General features: G+C 47.4%; 1 protein-coding gene across 9 annotated transcripts in view; it reads left to right on the top strand.

Annotated features, from left to right (window-relative positions):
* Window positions 1-15,362, top strand: part of ACSL6 (acyl-CoA synthetase long chain family member 6) — a 63,218-nt gene that overhangs the window by 36,045 nt on the left and 11,811 nt on the right. For 4 of the 9 annotated variants that reach the window (XM_059887992.1, XM_059887991.1, XM_059887989.1 and 1 more), the window contains 8 exons: window positions 786-859; window positions 2,657-2,734; window positions 6,374-6,508; window positions 7,091-7,225; window positions 8,334-8,429; window positions 9,878-9,950; window positions 12,489-12,577; window positions 13,299-13,415. In XM_059887992.1, coding sequence (XP_059743975.1) covers window positions 786-859; window positions 2,657-2,734; window positions 6,374-6,508; window positions 7,091-7,225; window positions 8,334-8,429; window positions 9,878-9,950; window positions 12,489-12,577; window positions 13,299-13,415 — 797 coding nt within the window. 9 annotated transcript variants of the gene reach the window in all.

Consider the following 15,362-nt stretch of genomic DNA (forward strand, 5'->3'; position numbering starts at 1 on the left):
AGGTTAGGAAATGGAGAAAGAGAAAACAACCTGCCAGTGTTGGGCTGCCATTGAGGGGCAAGGCCAGGACTCAAGCCTGGTCAGGTCTGTCCAGGAGCACCAGCAGCATGTGTCTGCCCCGACAGGCCGTGCTAACCAGTGGCCTCCTCCACAGCCTGCTGTGTCTTCTGTCCCCACTTGGCCTCTGAGCCATGCTAGCAGCCCCTGGCTTCCTCAGGTGCAGCAGTGGAAGGTCGTGTCAAGACACAGCAAGAACATCCATGTCCTGTCTCTGCCAATGAGAAGATGGGAGGGCTCTCCCAGCAGTCTGGGCCTCCAGCCTGGCCTGGACTGGGGCCTTTCCAGGTGTCAGTTACAGTGAGGAAGTCCTCTGCCAGCACAGTTGGCAGCTGGAGACTGGAACAGCACAGGCCCAGAGAGCAGCATGGGTTACTGGGGATATGCCTAAGGAGACTGGGGGCCAAGAGCCTGTGCTCCCTGAGGAAGGCAGAAGGGAAGGCACCGGCCAGCCCATCAGGCCTCGAGGCACCCCCCCTGTGCAGCTGTGTCACCTGCCTTCTGTGGTATCAGGCAGCTGGGAGCCTCAAGGTGGGTGAGCTTCGAGCGTCTGCAGAATGGTGGTCCTTCCCAGCACTCATCTGTGTGGGACTCTGATGGTGGCTGTGGACGAAGGCCAGAGGTTTGCGTGGACAGCACTGGGCGTCTGGGACTGACAACTTGGGCGCTTTTCTCAAGGAGTGGCCAATGAGCTTCCAACTAATTTCCTTCTTGCTCTCTCCTTTCAGGGAACCCAAAAGGTGCGATGCTCACCCATGGGAACGTGGTGGCTGATTTCTCGGGCTTTCTGAAAGTGACAGAGGTGAATAAAGTAGAGTCCAATGCAGGTTTACTCTCAAGGTCACCCTCAAGCCTCAGAGGCTTTTCTTTGTGCTTTCTTTTTTTTTCCCCCTGATATAATCTAGGCTGCCTTTCCCAGGCAGAAGTTTCTGTTTTCATTAGAGCAATCCCACTTTCACAGATACTTCGAACCACAAACGCTGAAATGATCCATACCTGGTAAATATTCAGTTGATTTCTAATAGTGCTGAGATCCCAGAAAGAAAAAACATGGAAAACTGTTTTCCATTTTTAACTTCAAAAATTGAGATACCTGTGGTTTAATGTATGAAGTGAAGTCGCTCAGTCATGTCTGACTCTTTGCGACCCCATGGACTCTAGCCTACCAGGCTCCTTCGTCTGTGGGATTTTCCAGGCAAGAGTACTGGAGTGGGTAATGTATAACTTTATCTAAAAAGTAATCCTTGGTAACTTGTTTTTCCAAGTAAGTCAGGGTTTAATTCAATCATTTTGTGTTTAAGGACTACTAGAGTCTGAGAAACAACGGCAACTGCTAATTTATAAGGCTGTACTAAAAAAGGTAAATCTAAAATAAAAAAAGCTTGATATCTTGGCCTGACAAAAGCATGTTAGCATTTTTAACCAGCTAAGAAGGAAGGACCTTTTACCACAAGTGGTGAGTATCTGAATGTCCTACAGTTTCCTTAAGGAGGAAGGGACATACCTTTTCACATAAATTAAACTTTTTCTCCACTGTAGAGAAAACCACTATCCATATTTATGCCAGATGGCATTATGGAGCATATGCCCAAATAGTAGGAAAGTTCCTACATCTTGGTAGGAAACAGAGATTTTTGGTAGCTGAGCCCAGGCCAGGAGCCATGAGCAAGTTTCCCAGGGCTTGTCCAGACTCGTCCGAAAGCCAGCCCAGGAGACTGAGGACCTCTGAAAAGGGGCAGAGAGCAGGGAAATCAGCCCAGGAGAGCTCGTCCCTGAGCAGAGCCCCTTGACCAGCGCAGCTCCTGTCCCTGAGGTCAGATCTGGCCCAGAGAGGGGGATCCTGCTCTGGCATACCTTGTGAAGCCCTGTTCTCAGGCTGTGGCTTCTGAGGCCTGGCTCCACCCGCCACACCTCTGTCCCCAACCCTCATAGGCACAGACCTAGGGTTCTCTGGGCCCCTTTCTCCAAGAAGGACTGGAAAGTGCCAACAGGCTGAGACCCTCTGAATCCCTACCCAGGTGGCCCAGGGCTGCTGGTGAAGTGGGGCCAGAGGCAGCCCCTGCAGCTGTGGGGAGGGGGAGGTGCCTGAGGTGGCAGGAAGGCTGTGTGTGAGGTGCAGGCCCTCCCAGAGGAGACTCCCCTGCGCAGCTGACTCTGCTGGTTTATATGTGCTTCAACTGGCTCTTTGCTTCTGCAGATAACCTAGACCCACTGGCGCTTCGACCTAACACGCGGCTTCCTATGCTGCCCTTTCTCTCACTTTTCTTTCTGCACCTTCTGTCTTCCTCTCACCCCTCCCCCTTCTCACTTTTTCTCTCTGTCTCTTCTCCCTCCTCCCCCACCCAGCCCTCCCCCTCTTCCTTTTCGCCCCTCCAGGTCATTTTCTCTTTATTGTTTTATGACTCTCTTGTTGTCTTCCTGTCAGTGTTTCTTTCCTTTCTGTCTCCCATGCCCGGCACCTGCAGAAAGTGATCTTTCCGAGACAGGACGATGTGCTCATCTCCTTCCTGCCTTTGGCTCACATGTTTGAGAGAGTCATCCAGGTAAGACGCCCCCTGACTGACCGGGCCTTGCCTGGGCTCCTTCTGTTTTCTTACAGAGTCAGTGGGCTCCCACTTGTGCGGATGTACACATTTCCTATTTGCCTTTAGCACACATGTTTGAGCGAATGGTACAGGTAAGGCCCTGGCTTCAGGGAGGCACAGTCTGTGCCCTGAACCCGCAACCCTAGCAGGGTGTCACTTTGTCACTGGCAGCGTGAAATAGAACTAAACTGGCCTGTCTTTGGAAGGTGCCACAAGGGGTCAGAGGACCATGGCCCCTCCACCTATCTCTCTTGGGACCTGCCTGCCCCACCTGTGGACATCCCTTGGCTGAGAGAGGTCCCAGCTGATGCATCTGCTCAGCGAGCATTGCTTCTCTGCAGAAGTGCTTTATTGTTCAACCTCTGTGCAATGTGGCTCCGTTTATGCCCAACACACCTATATTTTGTAACTTCCATCACTCACAAACTCCTAAAACAGAAAGCAGTAAAGATAGTAAAGTTGGGGAATCAAACTCTCACAGCCCCTCAGGCTATAGATGGCACTGCCATCATGATTGAACACTAGGACAGACCTCCTGGGGACAGAGAATGGAGGAATCCACATGAGGTTGTAGGGACAGAGAAACATCTGTGTATGTCACTTAAGGAACCAGCCTTGGCACACATTATCGCCTAGTCAGTCAGTCAGTTCAGTTGCTCAGTCATGTCCGACTTTTTGTGACCCCATGGACTGCAGCACGCCAGGCTTCCCTGTCCATCACGAACTCTCGGAGCTTGCTCAGACTTACATCCATTGAGTCAGTGATGCCATCCAACCATCTCATCCTCTTGTTGTCCCCTTCTCCTCCTGCCTTCAGTCTTTCCCAGCATCAGGGTCTTTTCTAATGAGTCAGCTCTTCACATCAGGTGGCCAAAGTATTGGAGCCTCAGCTTTAGCATCAGTCATTTCAGTGAATATTCAGGAGGACTGATTTCCTTGAGTTTGACTGGTTTGATCTCCTTGTAGTTCCAGGGACTCTCAAGAGTCTTCTCCAACACCACAGTACAAAGGCATCAATTCTTCTGTGCTCAGCTTTCTTTATAGTCCAGTTCTCACATCCATACATGACTACTGGAAACACTACAGCTTTGACTAGAAGGACCTTTGTCGGCAAAGTAATGTCTCTGCTTTTTAATATGCTGTCTAGGTTGGTCATAACTTTTCTTCCAAGGAGCAAGCGTCTTTTAATTTCAAGGCTGCAATCCCCATCTGCAGTGATTTTGGAGCCCCCAAAAATAGTTTCTCACTGTTTCCATTGTTTCCCCATCTATTTGCCATGAAGTGATGGGACCGGATGCCATGATCTTAGTTTTCTGAATGTTGAGCTTTAAGCCAGCTTTGTCACTCTCCTTTCACTTTCCTCAAGAAGCTCTTCAGTTCCTCTTCACTTTCTGCCATAAGGGTGGTGTCATCTGCATATCTGAGGTTATTGATATTTCTCCCGGCAATCTTGATTCCAGCTTGTGCTTCATCCAGCCTAGCATTTCACATGATGTACTCTGCATATAAGTTAAATAAGCAGGGTGACAATATACAGCCTTGATGTACTCCTTTCCCAATCTGGAACCAGTCTGTTGTTCCATGTCCAGTTCTAACTGTTGCTTCTTGACCTGCATACAGATTTTTCAGGAGGCAGGTCAGGTGGTCTGGTATTCCCATCTCTTTCAGAATTTTCCACCATTTGTTGTGATCCACCCAGTCAAAGGCTTTGGCGTAGGCAATAAAGCAGACATAGATGTTTTTCTGGAGCTCTCTTGCTTTTTCAGTGATCCAGCGGATATTGGCAATTTGATCTCTGGTTCTCTGCCTTTTCTAAATTCAGCTTGAACATCTGGAAGTTCACGGTTCACGTACTGTTGAAGCCTGGCTTGGAGAATTTTGAGCATTAGTTTGCTAGTCTGTGAGATGAGTACAATTGTGTGGTAGTTTGAACATCCTTTGGCATTGCCCTTCTTTGGGATTGGAATGAAAACTGACCTTTCTAGTCCTGTGGCCACTGCTGAGTTTTCCAAATTTGCTAGTGTATTGAATCCAGCACTTTAACAGCATCATCTTTTAGGATTTGAAATAGCCTAACTGGAATTCCATCACCTCCGCTAATTTTGTTCATAGTGATGCTTCCTAAGGCCCACTTGAGTTTGCATTCCAGAATGTCTGGCTCTAGGTGAGTCATCACACAATCATGGTTATCTGGGTCATGAATATCTTTTTTATATAGTTCTTCTGTGTATTCTTGCCACCTCTTCTTAATATCTTCTGCTTCTGTTAGGTCCATACCATTTCGTCCTTTATTGTGCCCATCTTTGTGCGAAATGTTCCCTTGGTATCTCTAATTTTCTTGAAGAGATCTCTAGTCTTTCCCATTCTATTGTTTTCTTCTATTTCTTTGCATTGATCTCTGAGGAGGGCTTTCTTATTCTCCTTGCTATTCTTTGGAAATCTGCATTCAAATGGGTATAACTTTCCTTTTCTCCTTTGCTTTTAGCTTCTCTTCTTTTCTCAGCTATTTGTAAGGCCTCTGCATACAACCATTTTGCCTTTTTGTATTTCTTTTCCTTGGGAATGGTCTTGATCACTGCCTCCTGTACAATGTTATGAACCTCCATCTATAATTCTTCAGGCACTTTGTCTATCAGATCCAATCCCTTGAATCTATTTGTCACTTCTACTGTATAATTGTAAGGGATTTGATTTAGGTCTTACCTGAATGGTCTAGTGGTTTTCCTTATTTTCTTCAATTTAAGTCTGAATTTTGCAATAAGGAGTTCATGGTCTGAGCCACAGTCAGCACCCAGTCTTGTTTTTGTTGACTGTATAGAGCTTCTCCATCTTTGGCTGCAAGAAATATAATCTGTCTGATTTTGATATTGACCATCTGGTGATGTCCATGTGTAGAGTTGTCTCTTGTGTTGTTGGAAGAGGGTGTTTGCTGTGACCAGTGTGTTCTTTTGGCAAAACTCTGTTAGCCTTTGCCCTACTTCTGGGTGCAGCAGAAGCATTATCTCCTAAGCCTCTGCCATTTGGCCTTGGGGGAGATCTGGTCTACTAGGGAGGGCTTTCCAGCGTTTCAGACCTGGATTCCAGCACCAGCAATTATCACTTGTGACTCTGAGCAAATCCCTTTACCTCTGAGGCCTTTGCATTCCTCCTCTGTCAAACTGATAAGAATTCTGTCTCCCTTACATAATTGCTATGAATACGAAAGAAAGGAGCCCTTGGCATGTTCCTAGTCCCATTAGCAACCAGCCAGGCTCCACCTTGGCCTCCCTTGGCCAACAACATCAGCAGCATCCCCAGTACTCGTGGGCACTGCATAGCCTTCCAGAGTTCCTGAGTTGTCCTGGGGAAGCGCGCAGGCATTCTGAGATCTGGAGCAGACACACTGATGAGGTAGTACAGCTCAGGGACTGAGGCCGCTGTCCAGGCTCTGGGAGTGAGCACGAAGGGGCAGCCACCAGTGAGTGTGGCTGCGCTGGCATCCCCCAAAGGCTCAGGATTCCACCCTGTCTCCTGCTTCGCTTCATGTCTGAGTGGGACTTAGCGGGGAGTGGGGAGCTGTGGAGGGCGATATGTCACCTCGAATGGCTTTCTTCAGTGTCCTATGGCAGCAGCCAGAGCTGGCTTTGGGGGTCACAGGTGCCTCCGTATGGGGCAGAGCTTTGGACAGCTCTGGACTGCTCCCAGGAGTGACCGCCCTGAGGGACTCCTTTCTTCGTGTCCTCTTCCGCCAGTCCGTCGTCTACTGCCACGGAGGGCGCGTTGGCTTCTTCCAGGGAGACATCCGCCTCCTCTCAGATGACATGAAGGCCCTGCACCCCACCATCTTCCCAGTGGTCCCCCGGCTGCTGAACCGCATGTACGACAAGGTGAGCCTCGCGGGGAGTCTCTGCTTGTTCGGATGGAGGCTGGAGCCCCAGGCAGACTTTCTACACCTCCAGCCCCAGGTCCTGAAAGTCGCCTCCTCTCGTATTTCCTGACTCCCACCCGCTCTTCTGTTTGCTTCCTGCTGTCCAAAACCCTGGTTGGGAGATTTTGAGGGGAAGGAAGCTTCTTTCTCAGCTGTGTGCCTGGGCCTTGGTAGTGTTAACCTTCAACTGGATGTCACACATTTAGTGAAGCTCCTGCTTCTCTGGAGGCTCAGTTGGTAAAGTGTCTGCCTGCAATGCGGGAGACATGTGTTCATCCCTGGGTTGTGAAGATCCCCTGGAGAAGGGAATGGCAACCCACTCCAGTATTCTTGCCTGGAGAATTCCATGGATAGAGGAGCCTGGTGGGCTACAGTCCACAGGGTCACAAAGAGGCGGACATGACTAAGTAATTAATACTTTCACGTGCAGGGGCAAAAATAGTGTGGCTTCTCTGCTGACCAGTCTGAGCTTTCTTCCTGAGAGTATGTCTCGAGGTAGGGTATGTGGTCTTTACAGCTGTTCCCAACTTCTGTTCTTCAGATCTTCAGCCAGGCAGACACCCCATTAAAGCGCTGGCTCCTGGAATTTGCAGCAAAGCGTAAGCAGGCCGAGGTCCGGAGTGGAATCATCAGGAATGATAGTATCTGGGATGAACTCTTCTTTCATAAGATTCAGGTGAGAAAGTGAACAAGTGATGGTGGAGTGGCACCCAGGTATCCAGTGGGTGACCTTATAGAAGAACTGGAGAGTTCTATCCCAGTGGCATGGCATGTAATCTTATAAAACAGTAACTTAATTGCCAATGAAATCAAAGCTTAAGCTGCCATTGAAATTTTAAAGGACTCATTTTCGTTCTTTGGAGATGTGTTATATTTGCCTGAGGCAACCAGCAAGAATTCTTGGCGTGAATTCTTGGAAAGTGAGTTCCTCGACCTCTGTAGGCAGTAGGACAACTTTGCCCGTGGGTAGTCGGGCTCACCAGGGAACTCCTGGGACCTGAGGATTCTCTCGCCCCCTCCCTGTAACCTTGGTCACGGTGCCTTTCCAAGCAGCACAAGGCTCTAGCATGATGACCAAGAATCTTCCTTTCCCTCCCTGTTTCCCATCCCTTCAGCTTCTCCCAAACCAAGCCGTATATGAACTACTCATTCCTGTATCCCCACTAAAGTTGTAAAGCTCTGCATCACACAAAGAATTTGTAGTTAATTAGAGGAGTGAGCATTACTCATTTTTCCTTCTACTCTATTTTTAGCTATGAAAATGAATATTTAAAATCTCTTGGCTCAACTTACAGAAACAAAGTGCTTAAAAAATTTATTGTCTTCTGCCGTGCACAGGTGAATAGCTCATGGCATTGATTTAGAAATGAACTAAAAGGCCATGCTATTAAGGTGTAAGTGGGAAGAAATTGTCCTAAGTAATTGTCATGGATGCTTGCAAACAATGAGAGAGTGAGGGAACAGCTGTGTATTTTAAGAACGGGAGAATCAAAATTACAGAATGCCACACAGATTAATGGCTTATGTCTCAAAATACATAAAAGAGTTAGCCAGCCATACCGTGGCTTGGGTTGCAAAGCCATTTGGATTGATTCATTTGGAAGGAGAAGGGCCTTCCTCACCTCAGCTCTTGGGTTGTACAGCTTCAGGCTGCCTCTCTGATCCCAACCTCAGCGTCCAGGTTAGGGTGCAACTGTGGTGTGTTTTCGTTGAGTGAGACCCAGGTGAGCTGCACGTCACCTGCAGCAGCATAGACTCTGGCACGTTTTTCTCTCTCCCCACAGGCCAGTCTCGGTGGGTGCGTGAGGATGATTGTTACTGGAGCAGCCCCCGCATCACCAACAGTCCTGGGATTCCTCCGGGCAGCTCTGGGCTGCCAGGTATTGATTGCCTTTCTGTGGCCTTCACTGGGGGTAGTGGGGTGTACATTAGGACAGGGCAGGGAACCCATTGATCCCTCTTCTGTATAGAGAAATATCCTAGGGGCAAGATTTTTGTGGGGTAAAAGCCCCTGCTTTGAAGATGTAAAAAGCCTAAGGGTCACTGAAAGCCAAGAAAGCTTTGTGACATTGTAGAAAGCCTAGGTGTGTATCCACTCTGGGAGAAAACCACATGGATCATCAATGTGCTGGAGAATCTGTCCCACACCTGTACTGGCATCTCTGCATTCTCCAGCCTGCAGACTGTCCCCCAGCCCAGAGAAGGAGCGTGGGGGAGGGGGATGAAAGTTCATTTGTGTGCTTTTATTTGACTGGGTAGATTTTGTCATTGCTAAAAAAAATCCATTCCTTTATTTAAACATTCAATTAATGTTTATTGAGTTCCTACTTATGCAAACTGCTGCTGCTGCTAAGTCGCTTCAGTCGTGTCCGACTCTGTGCGACCCCATAGATGGCAGCCCACCAGGCTCCCCCGTCCCTGGGATTCTCCAGGCAAGAACCCTGGAGTGGGTTGCCATTTCCTTCTCCAATGCATGAAAGTGAAAAGTGAAAGTGAAGTTGCTCAGTCGTGTCCGACTCTTAGTGACCTCATGGACTGCAGCCTCCCAGGCTCCTCCATCCATGGGACTTTCCCGGCAAGAGTACTAGAGTGGGGTGCTATTGCCTTCTCCAGACTTATGCAGACTATATAGTAACATAGTTGTGACTGGTGGGTTTTTAGTAAAGTAGGCACATCTATTTCATAAATATGCAAGCTTAAAATTTTATGCTTTAGAAGCCGTGGGCTTCTTGAGACTTCCCTGGCAGTCCTGTGTTTAGGACTCAGTGCTTTCACTGCTGGGATCCTGGTTTCGATCCCTGGTCAGGGAACTAAGATCCTGCAAGCCTCCCCACCCCACACACAAAAAAAAAAAGGAAGGAAAAAGAAGCCATGGGCTTCTTACACTGACCCTCCTGTTATACAGCAACATGAGCTGACCTCTCCTAAAGGCAGCTCTCCTACATGGTCTGGTCATGCCAGCACATGGGGCTCTGAAGGGGAATATCTTACAGAGACAAAAGAAGACCTCTAATGGATTTTAAAATGTTTGTCTTTACTATGTATTATTCAAACTGAAAATAAAGTCAGTGGTTGAAAATAGAAGCCTTTATCCCAAACCACATAACCTTATCTACTAAGTATCTCTGGTGAAAATAGCATTTCTTCCAAGCAGAGAAGCCATGCCTGTTATCTGTGTCCAGCTTCTCCTGGAGTTACCTGGTTTCAGGGCACCGTCCCCAGCCAGGAGCAGCCAGACACTCAGTGGGAGGTTAGCTGCCTGCAAAGGGCAGCCAGCTACCTGCAGGAGGGCGCACACTACAGTGCAGTTCTTGTGTTTTGCTTGAAGGTTTATGAAGGTTACGGCCAAACGGAGTGCACGGCGGGATGTACCTTCACCACACCTGGGGACTGGACCTCAGGTAGGATGGGCTGGAGATGTGGGAACGAGTTAGAACAGCAAGCTCGAAAACTTCCTCTTGGAGAGTATATTTACAAGGGCACTTAGGAAATAGAAGAAAAAACATTGATGGTGGTTTTGTCTGGGTTGTGGCATTATGGATTTGGTTTTTTTGTTACATATTTTTGTACTTGCTTTTTTTGTGTATTTTCCTATTTCTTCCATAGATAATTAGAAGTCATGTTTTAAAAGAAAAGTAACAGATCACAAAATACAGCTCCAGATAGAAAAATACCTATAATATCAATATATTGGATTTTATAGTTTCTAAATATCACAGTCTAGCCTATAGTCATTTTAGAATGAAGGAAGCAGGCTGCAAATTGGATATGACCTAAGAGGGAGGGGCACGTTTATAGCAGCCAATGTGCTATTTCTTGAAGGGCCATTTCAGAGGCTCTTTGGAACTATGGTCTCCTGTGACTGCAACATCTAGAAGGCAGTGGCAACCTCAGAGAGGGGCAACTACTGCCCACAACCTCATTCTGAAGAGACTTATTTTTTAGGACAAGGAGGAGGTAGTAGGTATTGGCCTGTACATGTATTGGCCATCACCAAATTTAGACCAAATGCTGGAAGAATATGAAAAACATTCGTCAAAAGACTCCTTCCAGATACCAGCTTCCTCTGTGAGCCTGGGGCTACCCTTCATGCTTAAGTTTGCTCAACTATAACTAGAAATCGTGGAATGATGTACATAGGAAAGAAACATGCTTAGTAATGCAACTATTTTCTGAGCACCTTGAGGCAGTCAGCAGAAACATGATAGGTGGACTCTAAATTGAAATCACATTTGGCCAAGTGAGGTACAGAAGCACTTTTTTTGTTTTCTGAGTTTTATCTCCTTAAACTCCTGCTGAGTGAAGTATATCTTGTATGCAAAGTTTTTGGTCTCCCTACCACTGGCAGATTTACTACAAGGAGTGTATTCTGAGATCCTGGCTCATTAACTTTTTTCTTGTTATGCCATATTATATATAATATGCCATATTATATGATTGCTTACATATGTACCCTTCCTTTTGGACACTTTCTTCCCTCTTGTGATACCCTCTGCATTATCACATGTGAAGGTTTGGAGGTTTTTCCTTTTTTAGGCATCCTTACCATAAAAACGTATGAAAGTTTATCGAGTATGAGAGGATAGCTGTCTTTGTACAATACTGTAAAAGATTTGACAACATCTCATTTAAAAGAGAAAGTGGCAGAGCCTCCTTTTTGTTTTCGTGGCTCACTTTATTTCAGGACCTTGGCCAGCACCTGCATAAAAATCCTCTGCTTTGCCAATAAACTGTGTAACAACCAGTTATTAGAACATAGCTTAGTTGTAGTTTTGTGATTGGAATATAGAAGACCAAGAAAATGTAAAGCCTTATTTGAGGTGTGAGGGAGAGAGAATTGTAGATGATTATTATGCACATTAATCAACAGTTTTGTGACTGGGGAAAAAGCAATAATGACTATTTTATGATCCTCAAACCAAAAGAACAAAGCTAGTGGAGGTGATGGAATTCCGGCTGAGCTATTCCAAATCTTAAAGATGATGCTGTGAAAGTGCTGCACTCAATATGCCAGCAAATTTGGAAAACTCAGGAGATGGTGACTGCCACCATGAAATAAAAAGATTCTTGCTCCTTGGAAGAAAAGTTATGACCAACCTAGACAGCGTATTGAAAAGCAAAGACATTAATTTGCCAACAAAGGTCTGTCTAGTCAAAGCTATGGTTTTTCAAGTAGTCATGTATGGATGTGAGAGTTGGACTATAAAAAAAGCTGAGCACCAAAGAATTGATCCTTTTGAAATGTGGTGTTGGAGAAGACTCTTGAGAGTCCCTTGGACTGCAAGGAGATCCAACCAGTCAGTCTTCAAGAAAATCAGTCCTGAATATTCATTGGAAGGACTGATGCTGAAGCTGAAACTCCAATACTTTGGCTACCTGATGGGAAGAACTGACCCATCAGAAAAGACCCTGTTGCTGGGAAAGATTGAAGGTGGGAAAAGGGGATGACAGAAGATGAGATGGTTGGATGGCGTCACCGACTCACTCGATGGACATGAGTTTGAGTAAGTTCCGGGAGTTGGTGATGGACAGAGAAGCCTGGAGTGCTGCAGTCCAGGGGTCTCAAAGAGTTGGATATGATTAAGCGACTGAACTGAACTGAACTGAACTGAAACAAAACCAAAAGATACGATCTAATAATGGGGAAATGTCTTAATATAAAACATCCTGACTGTGTGGTTGGCGTGGGTGTGAGCCTCCCGTCTGGGCCCTGTGAGTCTGTCCAACTGGACGGATGTAGAACAAAGGCCCCGCAGGGGTTGGTTGGCCTCACCTTGCTCCAAAACTTTATCATCAGTGCTTGCCTGTCTAAAGGTGTGTTGCTTTCCATCCACAATTCCCCACTGTGACCACCTGAGGGGTTTTACATGGCACGGAGCATCTTCAGTCCTGAAATTGAAATGAACGCTGACCAATGCCCCTTTGTTCTGGTGTTTTAGGACACGTAGGGGCACCTCTGCCCTGCAATCATATCAAGCTCGTCGATGTCGAGGAACTGAACTACTGGACCAGCAAAGGAGAAGGAGAGGTAAACTTGAGTGTTTAGCCATTCATGTCTGTGGATGCTTTATTATGTAGGGAGTAAAAGGGGAAAAAAAATGGAATTATTTTCCTTTCACCCTATGTGTAAAGTCATTTCATATTCCTGATTAATTTAAGCCCAACTAAATTGAGCATTTCCTCTCCTGTTTATGAAGTAACCAACCCCCAAGGATGGGGCTGGGCTGATCTAAAATAAGATTTGGGATTGCTAAACTTTTTTTTAAAACCCATTTTTTTTTCTTAAGTGGCATGGCCTGGGCTGTGTATCTGTCCAAACAGAAATGTGACCATTTGGAGATAGGCCAGATGGGGTAGATAGAGCCTGCCGGCACTTGCTGATCCCATGGGAGTGGATGGGAATGCTGAGTGCCTGGTCATGACGCAGGGCATCAGGCATCTCTGGCAGAATTAGCCAGCCTTCTGTCTCCGGGGAGACACCATCCAGTGCTGCAGAGCAGCACATACCGAAGGCCACTGGGTTCCTGAGGAAGAGGGGATGGCAGAGGCAGGCCTGGGGAGTCAGAGCAGAGAAGTCACTGCTTGAGAGAATGCCGGTGGCCATTCGTGTCCTTTTTTTCCACCACTGTGGTTTCCTCAGTGGATTTCCTGAGGGATAGTGTACATTTTTCTACACATGCCTCGTGACAGCCTCTTGTCAGGGTTCCCTATGCTGCGTCCTGAGAAAAACCAGGTGCTTGTCCCTACAGATATGTGTGAGAGGACCAAATGTGTTCAAAGGTTACTTGAAAGACCCAGAGAGGACAAAGGAAGCCCTGGATGATGACGGCTGGCTTCACACTGGAGACATCGGGAAATGGCTGCCGGTGCGTACGTTGGAACCATGGACCTCCACACATTTTGGTGGTAGGAGTGTGTGTCATCTGGTTCACTCCCGAGGCAGGAGTCTTTATGTCCACCCCGACAATCAGTCATTCCAGAAAACCTCAGGGAATTGGGAGGTTCTTTCTTACCTTGCCCCCAAAGCTTCCTTCTCCATCCTCCTGGTGAAGGTGACAGGGATCTTTGGGGAGCATAGAATTGGAGTTTGAGGCCCACTGCCTACCCTTAAGTGGCCTCCTAGAAGAAGTCTGACAGTGCTCTGAAATCTGATGGATAAAGTATTGTACATGGAACAAGGGGTTCATAGCTCTCGGAGATCTGAGAAAGGCAGGGCCTGGGACACTGGCCTCCAGCTGAGAGGTGACACTGAGTGATGTGAAAAGCTTGGAGCTGGGCAGGAGGATTCTAGGGTTCTTTTGTCTCTGCTAGCAGCTACTCCGGTGACCTTGAACAAAGTTTTATCCCTCCCCGTGGCTTCGTATTAACTCCCTTGTAGAATAAGAGAGTAAGCTACATGGCATTCTTTAGCTGTGGCCCCCAACTTTTAGTTAAAACCAGTTATGGTGATTCAGTCTATCATTTGTAAAATGGGGGTAATAACACTGCTTACCTCTGTGGTCATGTTGTAAGGAAGAAATGAGATTACAGTGTACCTGTAAAGCCCTTAACACACTACCTGGCACATAGCATATGCTTAGGTGAAAGCTGTGACCACAAAAAGGCTCCATCCCTGAAACGAAGAGCCCCCCACCTGCTGCAGCCTACCCCAGGAAACCATTCCTGTGTCTCTGGGAAATTGCTAAGGCCTTGGGTGGATGTTCTGAGATGTCGAGTTTATCGGGCAGGTTAGTGATGTTGAGCCCTCCAGGGGCTGGTGAGCCGATTTGCCGCTTGGAACTGTGCACTTCACTGGGAGATACCCTCACTCCTGCAGCAGACGTGCGTGTGCCCCCACCATGTACCCAGAACCAGGGACTCTGCTCAGGGAAGAGAGGTGTCTTTAGATGCTACCCAACCTAGTGTGATGGGCATGAGATGACGGCCATGCTCACCTGGGGGAGAGGCAGAGAAGAACAGGTGCCCACTGGCTCTGAGTCTCAGAATGTATGTCCTGTCCCAAGAGAGGGGAGAGCAGAAGGACAGTCAGGGCAGGAGTAGTAGCGGCACTAAGTTGAGGAAAACTAGGGCGTGAGGCAAGCACTTCTAGCTGAGGACCCACAGTGGAGGAGAGAGGCTGGAGAAGCAAGCAGGGCCCTGGACACTGGCAGAGGGTAGACTGTCCTGTCAGCTAATGAAGCCCAGGCTTCAGGCCTTGCCTGTATAGGCCCCTTTCAAGGCTCTGTACTTCATTTAGTATTAGGGGGGAGTCCTCAAAATTGGGGAAGAACTTGGGGGAAAGTCCCACAAAACTGCACCTGCCACGGATGCCCTAAAACTCAGATGAAACCACCCACCTTGCAGGGTGTTGTGAGAAGCAAGTAAATTGATCCATGCAAGAACTCACAGCCCAACACAGTAGGCAGACAGTCTGTGGGAGTCAATTTTTAAAATTATTATTATGTTGGAAAATAGTGTTAGATAGGTCAGGGAAAAAGTTCTAAGTTTCTGATCCAGAAAGACCTGGTGTAAGTCCTGGTTCTCTCACCTCCTACCTACATGGCTTTGGAGGAGTTGACTGACCCCTCTAATCCTCACCTTCACCGTTTGTGAAATGGAGGTGATGACACCCAACTCACGGGGTGCCACGAGGCCCAAAGAAGCCAGTGTGGTGGAAGTGCTTGATGTCCAGGCTGGATTTTGAGCAAAACAAGGCCTGCTTGTTTTTCTCTTCTGGTGAGATTACTGTGGTTCTGATAATTGAACACATAGAGTGGGGCCAGAGTGTGTGCACACGTTAGATAAGGAAGTGGTTTTGATGGGAGGAAGAGTCG

Source organism: Bos taurus, chromosome 7 (assembly GCF_002263795.3).
Source record: "Bos taurus isolate L1 Dominette 01449 registration number 42190680 breed Hereford chromosome 7, ARS-UCD2.0, whole genome shotgun sequence".
NCBI lineage: Eukaryota > Metazoa > Chordata > Mammalia > Artiodactyla > Bovidae > Bos > Bos taurus.